The sequence below is a fragment of the Pteropus alecto genome, unplaced genomic scaffold (genome assembly GCF_000325575.1).
Source record: "Pteropus alecto unplaced genomic scaffold, ASM32557v1 scaffold22, whole genome shotgun sequence".
Taxonomy (NCBI): Eukaryota; Metazoa; Chordata; class Mammalia; order Chiroptera; family Pteropodidae; genus Pteropus; species Pteropus alecto.
This window is the reverse complement of record NW_006434839.1, coordinates 1,994,713-2,007,441: the sequence shown is the minus strand read 5'-3', so window position 1 is coordinate 2,007,441 and position 12,729 is coordinate 1,994,713. Positions and strand designations below refer to the sequence as shown.

Sequence of the window (12,729 nt, the reverse complement as noted above, 5' to 3'; positions counted from 1 at the left end):
CGCTCGCAGTGTCAAGCACAGCAACTCTATTCCAAGGAAAAGTACAATATACGTCTATGTGTTGACAAAAATTTTTACGTGAATGTTCATGGCATTATTCATCATAACCAAAAGGTTAAGACGATCCAAATGTCCATCTACTAATGAATGGAAAAACAACTGGCCTAGCAATACGGTACATTATCATTCAGCCATAAAAAGGAATAAAGGACAGATACATATGACATGAATCAATCTTGAAAATATTATGCTGTTTTAGCCAGTCACAAAAGGCCACACATGATTCCACTGATATGAAATTTCCAGAATAGGCAAATCCATGGACAGAAAGTAGATTAGTTGCTGCCAGGAGCTGGCGAAGAGCAGGATGGAAAGTAAGCTAACGGATATGGGCTTTCTTTCTGGGATGATGAAAATGTCCTAAAATTAGACAGAATAGTGGGAATGGCTGCACAGTCCTGTAAAAATATTAAAAACCAATGAAATGCACATCTCAGAAAAGCTATTACTTAAAAAAAGAAAAGAAAAAAAAGCCCATAGTCCAGAGTCCTAAAAGCATGATTTCTTGATAAACCCAGGAAAGAAAACATCCCTCCTTATGGATAACCATTCGCTCCACCGAACGAGCAAAGTACCGAAGCTGTGGAAGGGAAAGCAGTGCTCGTGGCCGATGCCGTACCGCCTCCCCGACACTTACTTTTATGTGCTGTGACCGCTGAGCGGCGTCCACTGGGTGGAGGACCTGCAGCCCACACATGTCACAGGAGTCGCCGTGGAGGTACACGCAGTTCTCGCCGTACCGGCACTCTCCCACCGCAGCGTAGGGGCAGAGCTGCTGCTTCGTCTCCACGGCCGTCCGCTCCTTCGCCGAGTCCTCCTCCGCCACTGAGCCCGGCAGGGGCGCTTCAGTGCAGGAAGGGGCGGCTGAAAATGTTTAAGAGGGTGGTAAAGGTCCGAAATGGATACGGTGCATAAACTCTACGATTAATTGAGGACCTAACTGAAAAGAACTCCGATTAAACTGCAAATCAGTCTACTGAGCTAATTTCCTTACTCTTGAAAGAAACGTACTTTTCTAATGCTGATATTTCCACGATTAAGCTTGTAAAAAGGAGGGGGGGAACCTTTTCGTGTTTTTCTTGTGCATTTGTACTCATTAAAAAAGAGGCTTCAGTTTTTCAAAACATTCTAAATTCGAAGTTTCTTTCACTTTGCAAGTCCCACATAATCCAATCAAGTGTTAAGATCAGGCTGAATGTGAAAACTCAGCTAATTGATGAACCACTCATCATTTTCATTCTTCAAAATACTCACTCCGGCCACAGTAGGGCTGCCCAGGAACGAACTCGATGGCGTTGACCCAGTCTTCTGAACCTGCTCCTACAGTTGCAAAGTTTGAATTTCTTGACTCAGCCTCGCCCGTATTCATTTCAACTGTCGGTCCCACTGATGAGACACTTGAGGAAGCAGCAAGGGATGATTTTGCAGTTAGATCTGTAGCCGACGCTTCTTCCTGTTTCAATGGCTTACTATGTTCATTTAAAAAAAAAAAAAAAAATCTAAGTAGCCATCGTCTAACCAGACCCTTCTAGATTAAACATACATTCTCTGATCCTACCCTTGGGCTCTTTTCAAACTACTGTGCATATGCATCATTTGGGAAATTGTTAAAGGCAGATAACCCATGGTCTAAGTCAAGAGTGGAGCCTGATCCAACATGTCTAACCAGCCCCTGTGTGAGGCTCCTACTGCTAAGTCCAAGGCCCGCACTGTGAGTCGTAGCAAGGCCATGAACAGGGGAGAGAAAACTTTAAAAGGTCAAATACATTCACTATTTTAGGCTCTGTAGATCACACCGGTCAATGACAATCAGCTCTGCACTTATTGTTCAAAAGCAGCTGTAAGCATTATTTAAATGACTATGTCTGGTGGTGCTCTAATAAAAAGTTACAAAAATAGTTTGGGCCAGGTTTAGCCTACAGCAGCGGTCCCCAACTCTCGGGCTGGGACAGGTACAGGTCAGCGCAGCAGGAGGTAAGCGTGCGAAGCTTCATCTGTGTCTGCAGCCGCTCCCCTGAGCTGACATCACTGCCTCAGCTCCACCTCAGATCGTCAGGCATTAGATTCTCATAGAAGCACCGGTCCCTTGTGCCAGAAAGGTTGGGGACCGCTGGCCTACAGGCCGGTTTGCTCACCCCTGCTGTAAACCATCTATTTCCCTTCAAATTCCAATCTATTCAGGAGTTTCAGATAGTTCGCAATCTGCAGTTCCCATGGTAGTAACTCAGCTAAAGAGACTGTGCAGCCAAACCCAACTGATTAAACAAAGCAAGGCTGACACTCAAATTCATAAGCAGAAAAGTGAACGTTTTACCAACCGCTCCCCTTATTAAAAAGGAGAGACAATATTTACAAAATATACATATTTTCTTTTCCTATATCCATTCATTCACCTAATTACTCCCTTTTCCAAATTCCTACCTATTTTCTCACTCCTTTTCATCTGTAAAATTATCATTAAACCACATCTCCAAGTATACAGAAAAACTATTTCCTTCAAGAAAGTAACTTTATCCCTGAGAAAATCCTAACAGCTCTTTTGAGCATTTTATGCTGCGATTCATCCAGACACAATAAATGATGTATGCAGTAAATCTAAACTGTTGTATCTTATAGTATGAATCTAGCAGTTCTTACAATTATTGGGCAATGCTAACCATGGGTCATCTGTGTTACAGATGTCTGCGTCTACATCTTAAAAAAGCGAAACCCAACTAAAGATTGCCCTTTAGCGTATAGCAAAGGATTGCTGAGCTGATTTTTATCATTATATTATCTCAAACCTTCACATTCCTATTCTTAAGCATTTGGCAACACTTGGCTTTGCAGTACAAATAATCTAAGTGTCCTGCTCTCAGTTACAAAGACCCAGTGCATTTTATTGCATGGACTGGAAGCAGGCAAGTGAGGGGAAAGTACTATCATGAACATGTTTTCACTTTTACCACCTCGCATCATCAAAAAACTATTCTTTCATCGTTTTAGAGATGACATAGATGTAATCATCAGGTAAGTGGTGTCCTAGGTCTGTGACTTAAGCTGCTCTGTACGAGACGGCGGCCACTGGCCATACCTAGCTATTATCTATACTTAAGTAAAATTGAAAAATCTTCCTTGATCCTTGCACTAGTCACATTTTCAGGTATTCAAGAGCCACGTGTCACTAGCACTTATCATCTCAGACAGCAGTACAGAGCACGTTTCCATCTCTGCACAAACGGCTACTGGAAGCACGGCTCAAGTTTATTTTAGAGCCATAGGGAACCTTATAAAGCTAGACCTAAATCCTCACTTTTCAGATGAAGTAATGCCCTGGTTTGAAAGGGAGTTTCAGAAAAATTTTATTTTGCGCAGCCTTTAAGTTAAAGCCTTTAATTTAAAAAATTAAAAAGACATTAAATGTTGAGACGTATATAGGGTCTAAGAAATAGATGACACCAATATTCTGGTTCTCTTTCTCCTCTGCTGTATTCATTTAAGGATTTCAGCGTAAACAACTCAAAAACTACTTATTAGGACTAGAATGCTCATCACCACCTAATTATCAAATTGCAACTACTATGATATTTTTGAAAGAAGTGCATTTAAGGTAAATTTATCAAGGAATCAACAAAGTATAATAAAACTGTTGAAAACACAGACTATTAGTTAACTAGAAAGTCAACATTTATAAGTAAATTAACTTCTTAAAGAGTTCTTCCAGAAAAGGAATGTGTATCAAGTAAAAACAACTTTATTCTAAGGAATTATATTGAGGGGAAAATCTAGACTTTAAGGAAAGACATCAAGGAACGTATGTTCTCAACTCTACTTAGAAGTTATTCCCTTAGTGCAGAATAGATCTATGTAAAATATGCTTCTGAAGTAAAGATTTGTGAGTAAGCACCACGAAAAATAAAGTACAAATAAGAAAAACTAAGAAAGAAAAAGAAAAAGCAAGACTCCAATTCTGAAAGGTGTTTACTAAAAAATATGGTTCAGGGGTCAAGGATACGGTGACTAGACTGCATGATGAGCACACAATCAATATACAGATGATGTATTACGGAACTGCATACTTGAAGTTTATATATTATTAACCAATGTTACCCCAATACTTAATTTTTTAAAGTTTTTAAAAAATGGTTCAGTAAAGCGTGGACCTCCCTAAGCAGGGATCAGTCAACTAGGCCCTCAGGCCAACTCCAACTAGAGCAGGGATCGGTTTCTGATATTTTTAAATGGTTGAAAAAAACTATTCCTTCTATGAGTTAAATTATTTGAAATCCCTGGGAACTGGTCAAGTTCTATCAAGGCAGAGGGAATGCAGTTAGTATTAATATGATGGCTAGGTGGAGGGCCAGGGGACGGGGGGAGCAACTGGGGGGTTGTTTTATGAATTATATAGATGTCTAACCAATGTACTGTATACCTGAAACTAATTTTTATTTATTTAAATAAATAAATTTTTTTTAAATCCCTAAGAGTGAAAAGTAGGTTTAAGCCCTCAGGTATAATTTTAACAAGAAAGCAAGCAATCGTGGAACCAGCCGTCCATGAGATTCCGTACTTAGCTAGTCTATAATCACTCTTGTAATAAACACCTGTATTGGCCTGTCCTAAACAATCATCACCCAGCTTCCCTTTCAGGCAGCCTATCAGCACACAGGTTTCCCTAACTCCTTTCACTTGACCCTAAGAGTTCTAATCAGGATCATTCCTCCAAAGGAGGAGCTGTAACCTAATTATAAAGAAAACTTGAACAACAACAAAGAAGTGACTCATATGCCTCTAAGTGTCAATGCCTCCCTCAAACTGGACACCTACCTCATTCACTCTCCATCTCCCACAAGGAAGCCCAGCGAACAGAGTTAGGCTGGAGATGGGCTCCCATCCTTCCTCACGAGGATTGCCATTTGGGACTGGCAAAGCTGCCTGAGAAGTAAGCTAACACAGAGCCTAGGCCTTAGCTCGAATTTCTTCAATTTAACCTCATTTCCCATTCACCCCACCTACACGGTCTAACCAGATGAATGCCACCTCTGAAATGTACCCTCAATCTGTTAACTAGCCACATGTCCCCTCATTGTGTCACAGACTATTCTCCAGTCTCTGCTGGGCTCCTTGGGGTCGCATCTCCATTCTCATCAACATTTAGCTCCTCTCCTTGGACAAGTTTACAAGGATTCTCAACCGGCTGACCAGTCAAGGAACCTAGCTCCCCTACAATTAAGCTGGTCCAGAAAATGTACGAAGGCCACCCCAATACAAAGAATTGCTCACCAGCAACTTTCCCTCCCCATTAATACAGTGAGTACAAAGACATAGCTGGGGTTTCTTTATTTTATTTTTTTTTGAGGAGTATGATTGTGTCGTTTTCTCCTTTTTCCAGCAATATGGCAACAAAAATATTACCAGAGCAAAATAGCTGACTACTTAACTCAGATGTCAGAGGTTCCATTTCTGAGCTCCTACAGTTACATGCAAATGACCTTTCTTTTTCTCTACCTTACTAGATTTTCTAGCAAAATAAACGTGGATGACCTAACATTAATATCCCACCTATCAATAATTTCTTAAGTCTTTTGAACTCTATGCATCTGAACCCAAGAGCTGACCCAATTCTTTTCTCATAATTGGCTATGACATTGATAAAATGTCCCACCTGATATGATGGTTTAAAATGTCCAAAATTCAACTCTTCCCTTCACAAGGTGGAGCCCAATCTGTCTCATCCTGAAGGTGGGCTGGACTTAGTGACTTGCTTGTAATAAACAGAATATAGTGGAAGTGACAGTGTGTGACTTCTGAGACTAGGTCATAAAAGGCACTGTGGCTTAGTCCTTGCTGTCTCTCTTGAATCACTTGCACTGGGGAAAGCCAGCTGCTCAGTGTGAGGGACACTAAAGTAGCCCTAGGGAAAGGTCCGCGTGGCAAGGACCTAGTCCTCGTAGTGAGGGACTAAATAAAGTCTCACGCCAACAGTCATGCGAGTGAGCCAAACTATTGCTGAACTGCAATTTAACAGGATTACGGGAACAATTCAATTTAATGCATGATAGCGGTTACTCAATAACTAATCCCTCTTGGTTCGTCTAACATTGAGATATTAGAGACATTCTAGAAGCCTTTTCCCCTAAACTTTACTTTATTAAGTAGTCTTAGGAGCTCGGGGGTTCAGGAAAATTTAGCTAAATGACAAATCTTAACTAGTAACTTAATACGCTATTCCAAATGCCTATGTCCCTACATCATATTAACAGAAAACAGCTGAACCAGTCCTGTTTGGTCAAATAAGCACCTCATCCTTGGTCTTAAAAAGGAAATGGCACATATAAACACCCCTTCGCCACGCCATTCCCCTAGGTCGGCAGAAATGCTCCTCAGGCACTGACAAACTTTAGGACTGCATGACAAACTCATCTTTAATAAAAAATGTAATAATGCATTCCCTCCAAGTGAGAGTCCTGTCTGCATACTAACATTCCTAAGGAGTCCTTTTCAAAGCATTACTTTAAATCTATTACTTACAAAGTTATTGAGATTATGTATTTTTTTTCTCCCAATCTCTCCCAATCCACCCCCCTGCCCCCCAGCCAAACTGATTTGTAAACGAAGTCTTACCTGCAGCGGTCTCCGTAAATACAGTACCCTCGCTGAAAATACTTGCACACTACACCGTAGGGGCTGTCGGAGAGGTCGTGCGAGTAGCGACAGTTATCTCCTTCCTTACAAACCCCATGCATGAAATACCTGTGAAGCAAATAACCAGAGCTGGGTTAGAAAGACGAAAGCCAGCACTCAAAGAATTCATGACCAATATATAGTCGACTAGCAATATACCAGTACCGGATACTAATAATATAGTCTATGATTATTCTACACGAACATGTGAAATGAACAAAGAAAGTGGAACTAGACGGCCTGACCACCAAGCTATTCCTTCTGGTGGCACAGGAAGCTGCCTACAGTCGATGCACCAGATGAGAACTTTGAGGCCGTCATTAGCCTTGTCTCTGCAGGTTAAATCTGACCACTGCTCTCATTTTATAGTCCTGGGGGGCTGCTTCTTGTTTTCCAGTAACTTTAGCCATAACGGCAGCTCTATTTTAAAAAAAGAAAAAAAAAAAATCAAAGATAAAGCATGACACAATGGAGACTGGAACACGTCAGAGATTACTGTACATGTTTCACTTCAAAAAACCATTTTAATTCTTTAAAAGCTGTATGTGGAAATACAAGCAAAATCTACTGCAAAAGTAGAGGCGAAAGGAAATCATTTAATGTCCTTCGTTTAGCACTGCTGTCCCTCTGCCTTAATGGAGTACATATACCTAGCTAGCGGTTCCCAAAAACCAGCTGTTAGAGTATGACCAGCAGGTCCTAAGTGGACCTGGACCGGAATCAGCATCACCTCAGGATTTGCTAGAAATGCATATCTGAGACCTTAACTCAGGGCAAGTAATCTGTACCTGGGGGATCAGAGGGGTTGGATAAGGCAAGCAGCAATCAGCACTTCTCTAGTCACTCCAGGATTAGGGAAGTAATATGGATCTTATTTTAATCCTGAAAAGTGAGTAGAACCGTCACACACACCTCCATCCTCCCATCGCTGACTTCTGTGGTGGTTTATTCTTTGGTCCTTGATTGGTCTTTCTTTCAAGCAGGGTTATGGAGATTGAATCTGGGCAGCCTATACCACCCCAAGTATGCACCTCCCTACAGCTGGTAGAAGAAAAAAGTGCCCATTTCCTGGGTGTAGGTAGAACAGCTGTTAAGTACATTTCAGTTGCGCATTGATTTGAATAACACATAGAAAATAAATTCATATTTACTGAAGGAGCCTTGAAGAAGGCTGCCCCAAATTAAAATGTGAAAGTTCTACTCAGAGATTACCTGCAAGTGAATGTTCTATTCACATGGGTAACAGTAGGTATTCAGAGTAGATAACATTCAAAGAAAGAACATAACAAACTGGTGGAAACAATTATCAAGATCCTAACAGTGCCCTAAGACTGCAGTCCATAACAAAATGTAAGAACATGGTAGGAAGTCAAACTATAATCTCATTTCAGCTCTTAGGAGATTTAACTTAATCAAACTTGGGTTTGAATTTTTGCTCAACTACAGGGCTACTTTCTGCAAGCTTTGAAGCTGGGGGCCACATAACCCAAATTTTGGGAAAGTAAAGAAATAAACACTTAACAAAACTGAACAAGTCCATAGTAATTACACTGTAGTCACCACTACAGTGTAACTGTGCTTCAAAGTATAAAGGATCCATAACTGAAAATAGGTTATTCATTTGAAACAGTGTCACTGAATACAGCTGCTTTCTGTCCCAACCCGTGGGACCCAAGACAAAGGTGTCTGTCTATACCTTCAATATTTCCTTGGGTTCAGTTTGACGTCAGATGCACATATTTTAGGGCTTGACAAAATTACCTAGTGATCGCAAACTCCTAATCTCAGGCACAATACTTGGAGAATTTTAGGTTTGTTCTTAAATCCTATTCTGCCACATTTTCATTCATTCAATTGTTGCGCTTAGGTTTATGATGCTCTACATTACATCAAATTACGTCTTTCAGGAATTGTTTGCTACCTGACGGCTGCTGACTTAACCTTATTTCCTCAAGCAGTTGCCTCAAGCAGCTCAACTCCCTAATGCGGGCACCTTAACACCCAGCCTGACACCACTCCTCAGCACTTGAGCAACATCCACGCCACTGTCCCTTTTTGACATCCATGATGGGTGAACACTTTCCCCTGGAATCCAAAACGACAGAGTAAAAATTAAAGTCAAATAGATTGGCGTATTAGCACGTTTTTTTTGCCAAGAGCATAACACAGCAGATGACCAAGAGTGAAGAGAACAGGACAAAATTGGGAGAGATGGGGCTGGATAGCTGGAGAAGATTCTGCAGGGCCCTGGAAGCCAAGTTAACTTAAAGCAGTAAGAAGCCATCGAAGGATTTGAAACAAGGAGTTGTCAGAATCAGATTTAAATTTTAAAACATTACATTAAAGTGACTAGCTATCTTGCCACAAGAAGATTGTAAGTAACTGGAGTTGTTTAGCCAGAGAACAAAGGAATAACCTTTTCCAGCACTATTCCTGACAAAACAAATATATGCGGGACCTACATCACAGATCTGACTTAACGTAAGACTGAGAAATAGAACTATCCAGCAGTGAAAAAAGTTCCCGAGGTCCAGAATGAACATCACTGAAGGAACTCAAGCAGACACAAAAGCACCCGATACTGCAGCATCAACAGAAACACTAGAATTCAAGCCCTAATTAGTTACTGCCAAATACTCAGCATTACTTCACGTGGTGCTTTGTTATGTGTGATCTGGGCTTTTTAGTTTGTTTTTCCTTGTCTTCTGTCAGTGATACTAACGCTGTTGGTACACCCAGAATTATAGACACTCCTCACACCGAAATCCCTTTTTGCCAACCTATCTCCCTGTTAAGTCTAAGAGTTAAGTGACGTGATAGTGTAACTTATAGCATGTTAACAGAAAGAGGAAAAAGGCAACCCACTCCCAAGATTTTCTCCCCAAAACAAAAATCGAAATAACTCCTTTTGTTTTGTTTTGTTTTTAAATGCCACCACCAAAAAGCCACCATTCAAATTCACCCAACGCCACCGCCCAAGCTGAGCTTGCCTTCTGTGAAAGGCTGGGCCATATAATTTCTAAAGTTCCTTCTACACTGAAGATTCTATGACTCTAAGCAGACATTGTCCGGTAATAAAGACAAATATAATTGACTAGAATCTCTTTACTGCTGTGCCTCTTGGAAACCTAAGCATGGTCTCCTAGATACATTACAAGAAATACCAAGAGCAGTACGTGAAGGTACAACAGAACCAAACACCGCCCTTGCAGTGCCTCGAGACATAACAATCTCTCTGGGGATTCACAGAAATTACAGGTTAATTACTTTGATATTTAATTTTTGATGAGTCCTGTTTCTCAAACTAGTTTGTAAATTCTTGGTGTTAAGGACCATGGTTTATTCTGCTTTTTATTTATCTCCTAAAGTACCTCTCTTTATATATATTTGTTTAATAAAAACTGTAGAAGACAGCTAGGTGTCAAGATACGACAGTGCCAGTAGCAAATTATTTTCTTTCTCTGGCTGGCTAACTTTTTCAATGCCATCACTTACAGCAACAACAACAACAACAAAAACCCTATATAGTTACCAAGTAGTGAATTTCACTATAGATCACACTTTCTGGAAGAATTTTGTTCATTTTTTAGGTTATTTTAACTACAAAGAACACTCATCTACCATTGTAGAAACACTCTAATCTGATAATGCAGTGTCTAAGTAACAGATAAGTAAAAATGATAATATGCAAGTTACAACTTTCTTTTTAAGTATGAATTGTTTGAACCCCAAACACTCAAATAAACTAGAATCAACAGTATTTCTCTTTCATAGTATTCCTCTAATAAAATACAAAAAATGGCCTGGTGGGGGCAGCATAATACTGTTCCTTGGTAAAGGCATACTTAGGTTTTTCTTTTAAGCTGCAGAAATAACTGAAAATTTCAAGACAAATATTGAAAATAGTAACCAACTAGAAAATACAGATGATTCTAGGCAGTTAAACACAGATATCCATCATCCAAACAACTCCTAACTTCTAAGAGGATTACCTTAAGAAAAGAGCCTAAGTCAGATTCCTAGATAGAGGGGGAAATGGGCACAAACATTACAACTCATCACTATCTTGAACTCTCCTCAAAGGGGGTTTAGCTATCAAACACTAAAAACATTTAATTTAGAATACAGTGCATTTCTGCATTCCTTTTAACACATAGCACCGTTTCTTGTTGTAGACACTAATACTTATTTACTGAACAAGTGAGGTAGTTCCAGAAAGATAGGCACATGTTCCCTGAAGTCCTTTGTCTTTGCTAATTTACAAGTGGTTTAAAGACAAACGAATGAAAGCAGAGGAATCTTACTAGTACATATTAAAGTGGGTAATTCAAGTGTGGATTTATCAACGTCAATTCCAGCACTTACTGAGTACACTAGCTTCCAAGTAAAGCTCTACAGATAGCATGGTAAGATAGGGCCTCTGTTCTCAGTGAGCTCAAGTCTAGAAGAAATGAAGATAACATATCTGACATTCCCGTTCAATGTATATTTTAAAATAGATCATGTTGGTACCTAGAACTGAAAACAATGTCAAATTTTAAAACCTAAGACATCGACTAACTGGGACTTAAAAGGAACAGTCAAGCAAAAGCTACAGACAGGTTTATATAAAAAACAATCACATTTAAGCCTCTAGCTTTTACATAGTGCTTTTTCAATATGTTAGATTACTCAGCCATGTAATTTCTTAAAAACAAATCTATTGATTCACGGGTGAAAAATTCCCACTGGTCCAAGGCAGGTCTAGGATATTTCATTAACTCAAAGATCCTAAAGGCAGGCAAAGAGGAATGATTAGTCTAGTAAGCTGTTCTGAATTCTGATGATACTGGTGAGGAATTAGAAAAGGGGAAACAGAACAGGGAAAAGTACCTAAGAGAGGAGAAAGTGCCTAGCAGAAAGGAAAGTTCGATGTAAGAAGTGACGATGAATTCCGTGCTTAGCTGTAAAGCTGGACTCAAGTTACAAACACGACAGGATAATAATGAGATAAGTATGTTAGGTTGGTGATGGGTTTTCAAGGCTGGACTATATATTTAGATTAGAGATGATGAGGAAAATCGAGGCCTTGTATGGAGACTTTAAAAAATTCACATATTCAAGAAAGATTATTTTCAGTGTACTAACGTAGTTTGCGGCTGTAGGTGACTGGCTGAAAAGTTCAAGAATATAAAGCTTACACTAGTTCTTTTATTTTTAAAAGATTCAGCTAGCACATATAAATCAACTGCAGCATTTTAGAGAAAAGAGAAATAAAGAGACTCAAATAATTGGCTCCATGAATAGGAATTTTTAAATTGTCATTTTTGAGATATTGCACTTGATTCCTTTCTTAGGATTACAGATGACTGATGAGAAGCTACCTAAAATTGCTTTCATGTTTTCCCCATCTCCTCACTGCAAATAAACGTAACTAAGCTTATCATTCATTCCTTAAATGCATCGCATAAAAACCGAGAAGGCTTCAGTCTCGCTGTTAATACAAGGGCAGTGAGTTCTGTATGTTAGAATTTTTTTACGTATTTGCATATAAATTATCCCACCCAGGTGAAAACTGGCATTTCGGTTGGATTTTTGCAACCAAAAGAAGAAAAAGCTTCTAGTTCTACTGATCACTTTTTAAAAATCCAAAGATAACATTCAATTGCATGCCCTAACCTTCCTAGATACAGCGCGATAATTTTTTACATGCGTGCACACGTTCGTATAACCGCCACTTAGTTAAAAGAAAAAAAAATTTTTTTTTCACACAACATACGAAACCAAAACCTCTCCGGGAGCGAGGTCTTTGGCTCCCTTAAGATAGATGCGTGGATTTCAAAAGAAAAACATTTCGCCGGGGGAAGGAAATAGGAACCCGTAAAATTGAAAGCGGAGAATACGACCGGCACTCGGTTCTAAAACAAAGCTCAGAACCGCCAACCTCGATAAACATACAAAGAAAAAAAAAAAACAAAAGCTACTTCTCCGGGTGGGGCGGGGGGCGGAGGCGAAGAGACGTGAGCG

At 39.8% G+C, this 12,729-nt stretch overlaps 1 protein-coding gene across 1 annotated transcript in view; it reads right to left on the bottom strand.

The window, feature by feature from the left end:
* Nucleotides 1–12,729, bottom strand: part of MKRN1 (makorin ring finger protein 1) — a 19,309-nt gene that overhangs the window by 5,767 nt on the left and 813 nt on the right. The window contains exons 2-5 of the mRNA XM_025045846.1: nt 7,636–7,894; nt 6,664–6,792; nt 1,315–1,541; nt 698–924 (exon numbers count right to left, since the gene is read on the bottom strand). Coding sequence (XP_024901614.1) covers nt 698–924; nt 1,315–1,541; nt 6,664–6,792; nt 7,636–7,894 — 842 coding nt within the window. The remainder of the gene's footprint in view (nt 1–697; nt 925–1,314; nt 1,542–6,663; nt 6,793–7,635; nt 7,895–12,729) is intronic.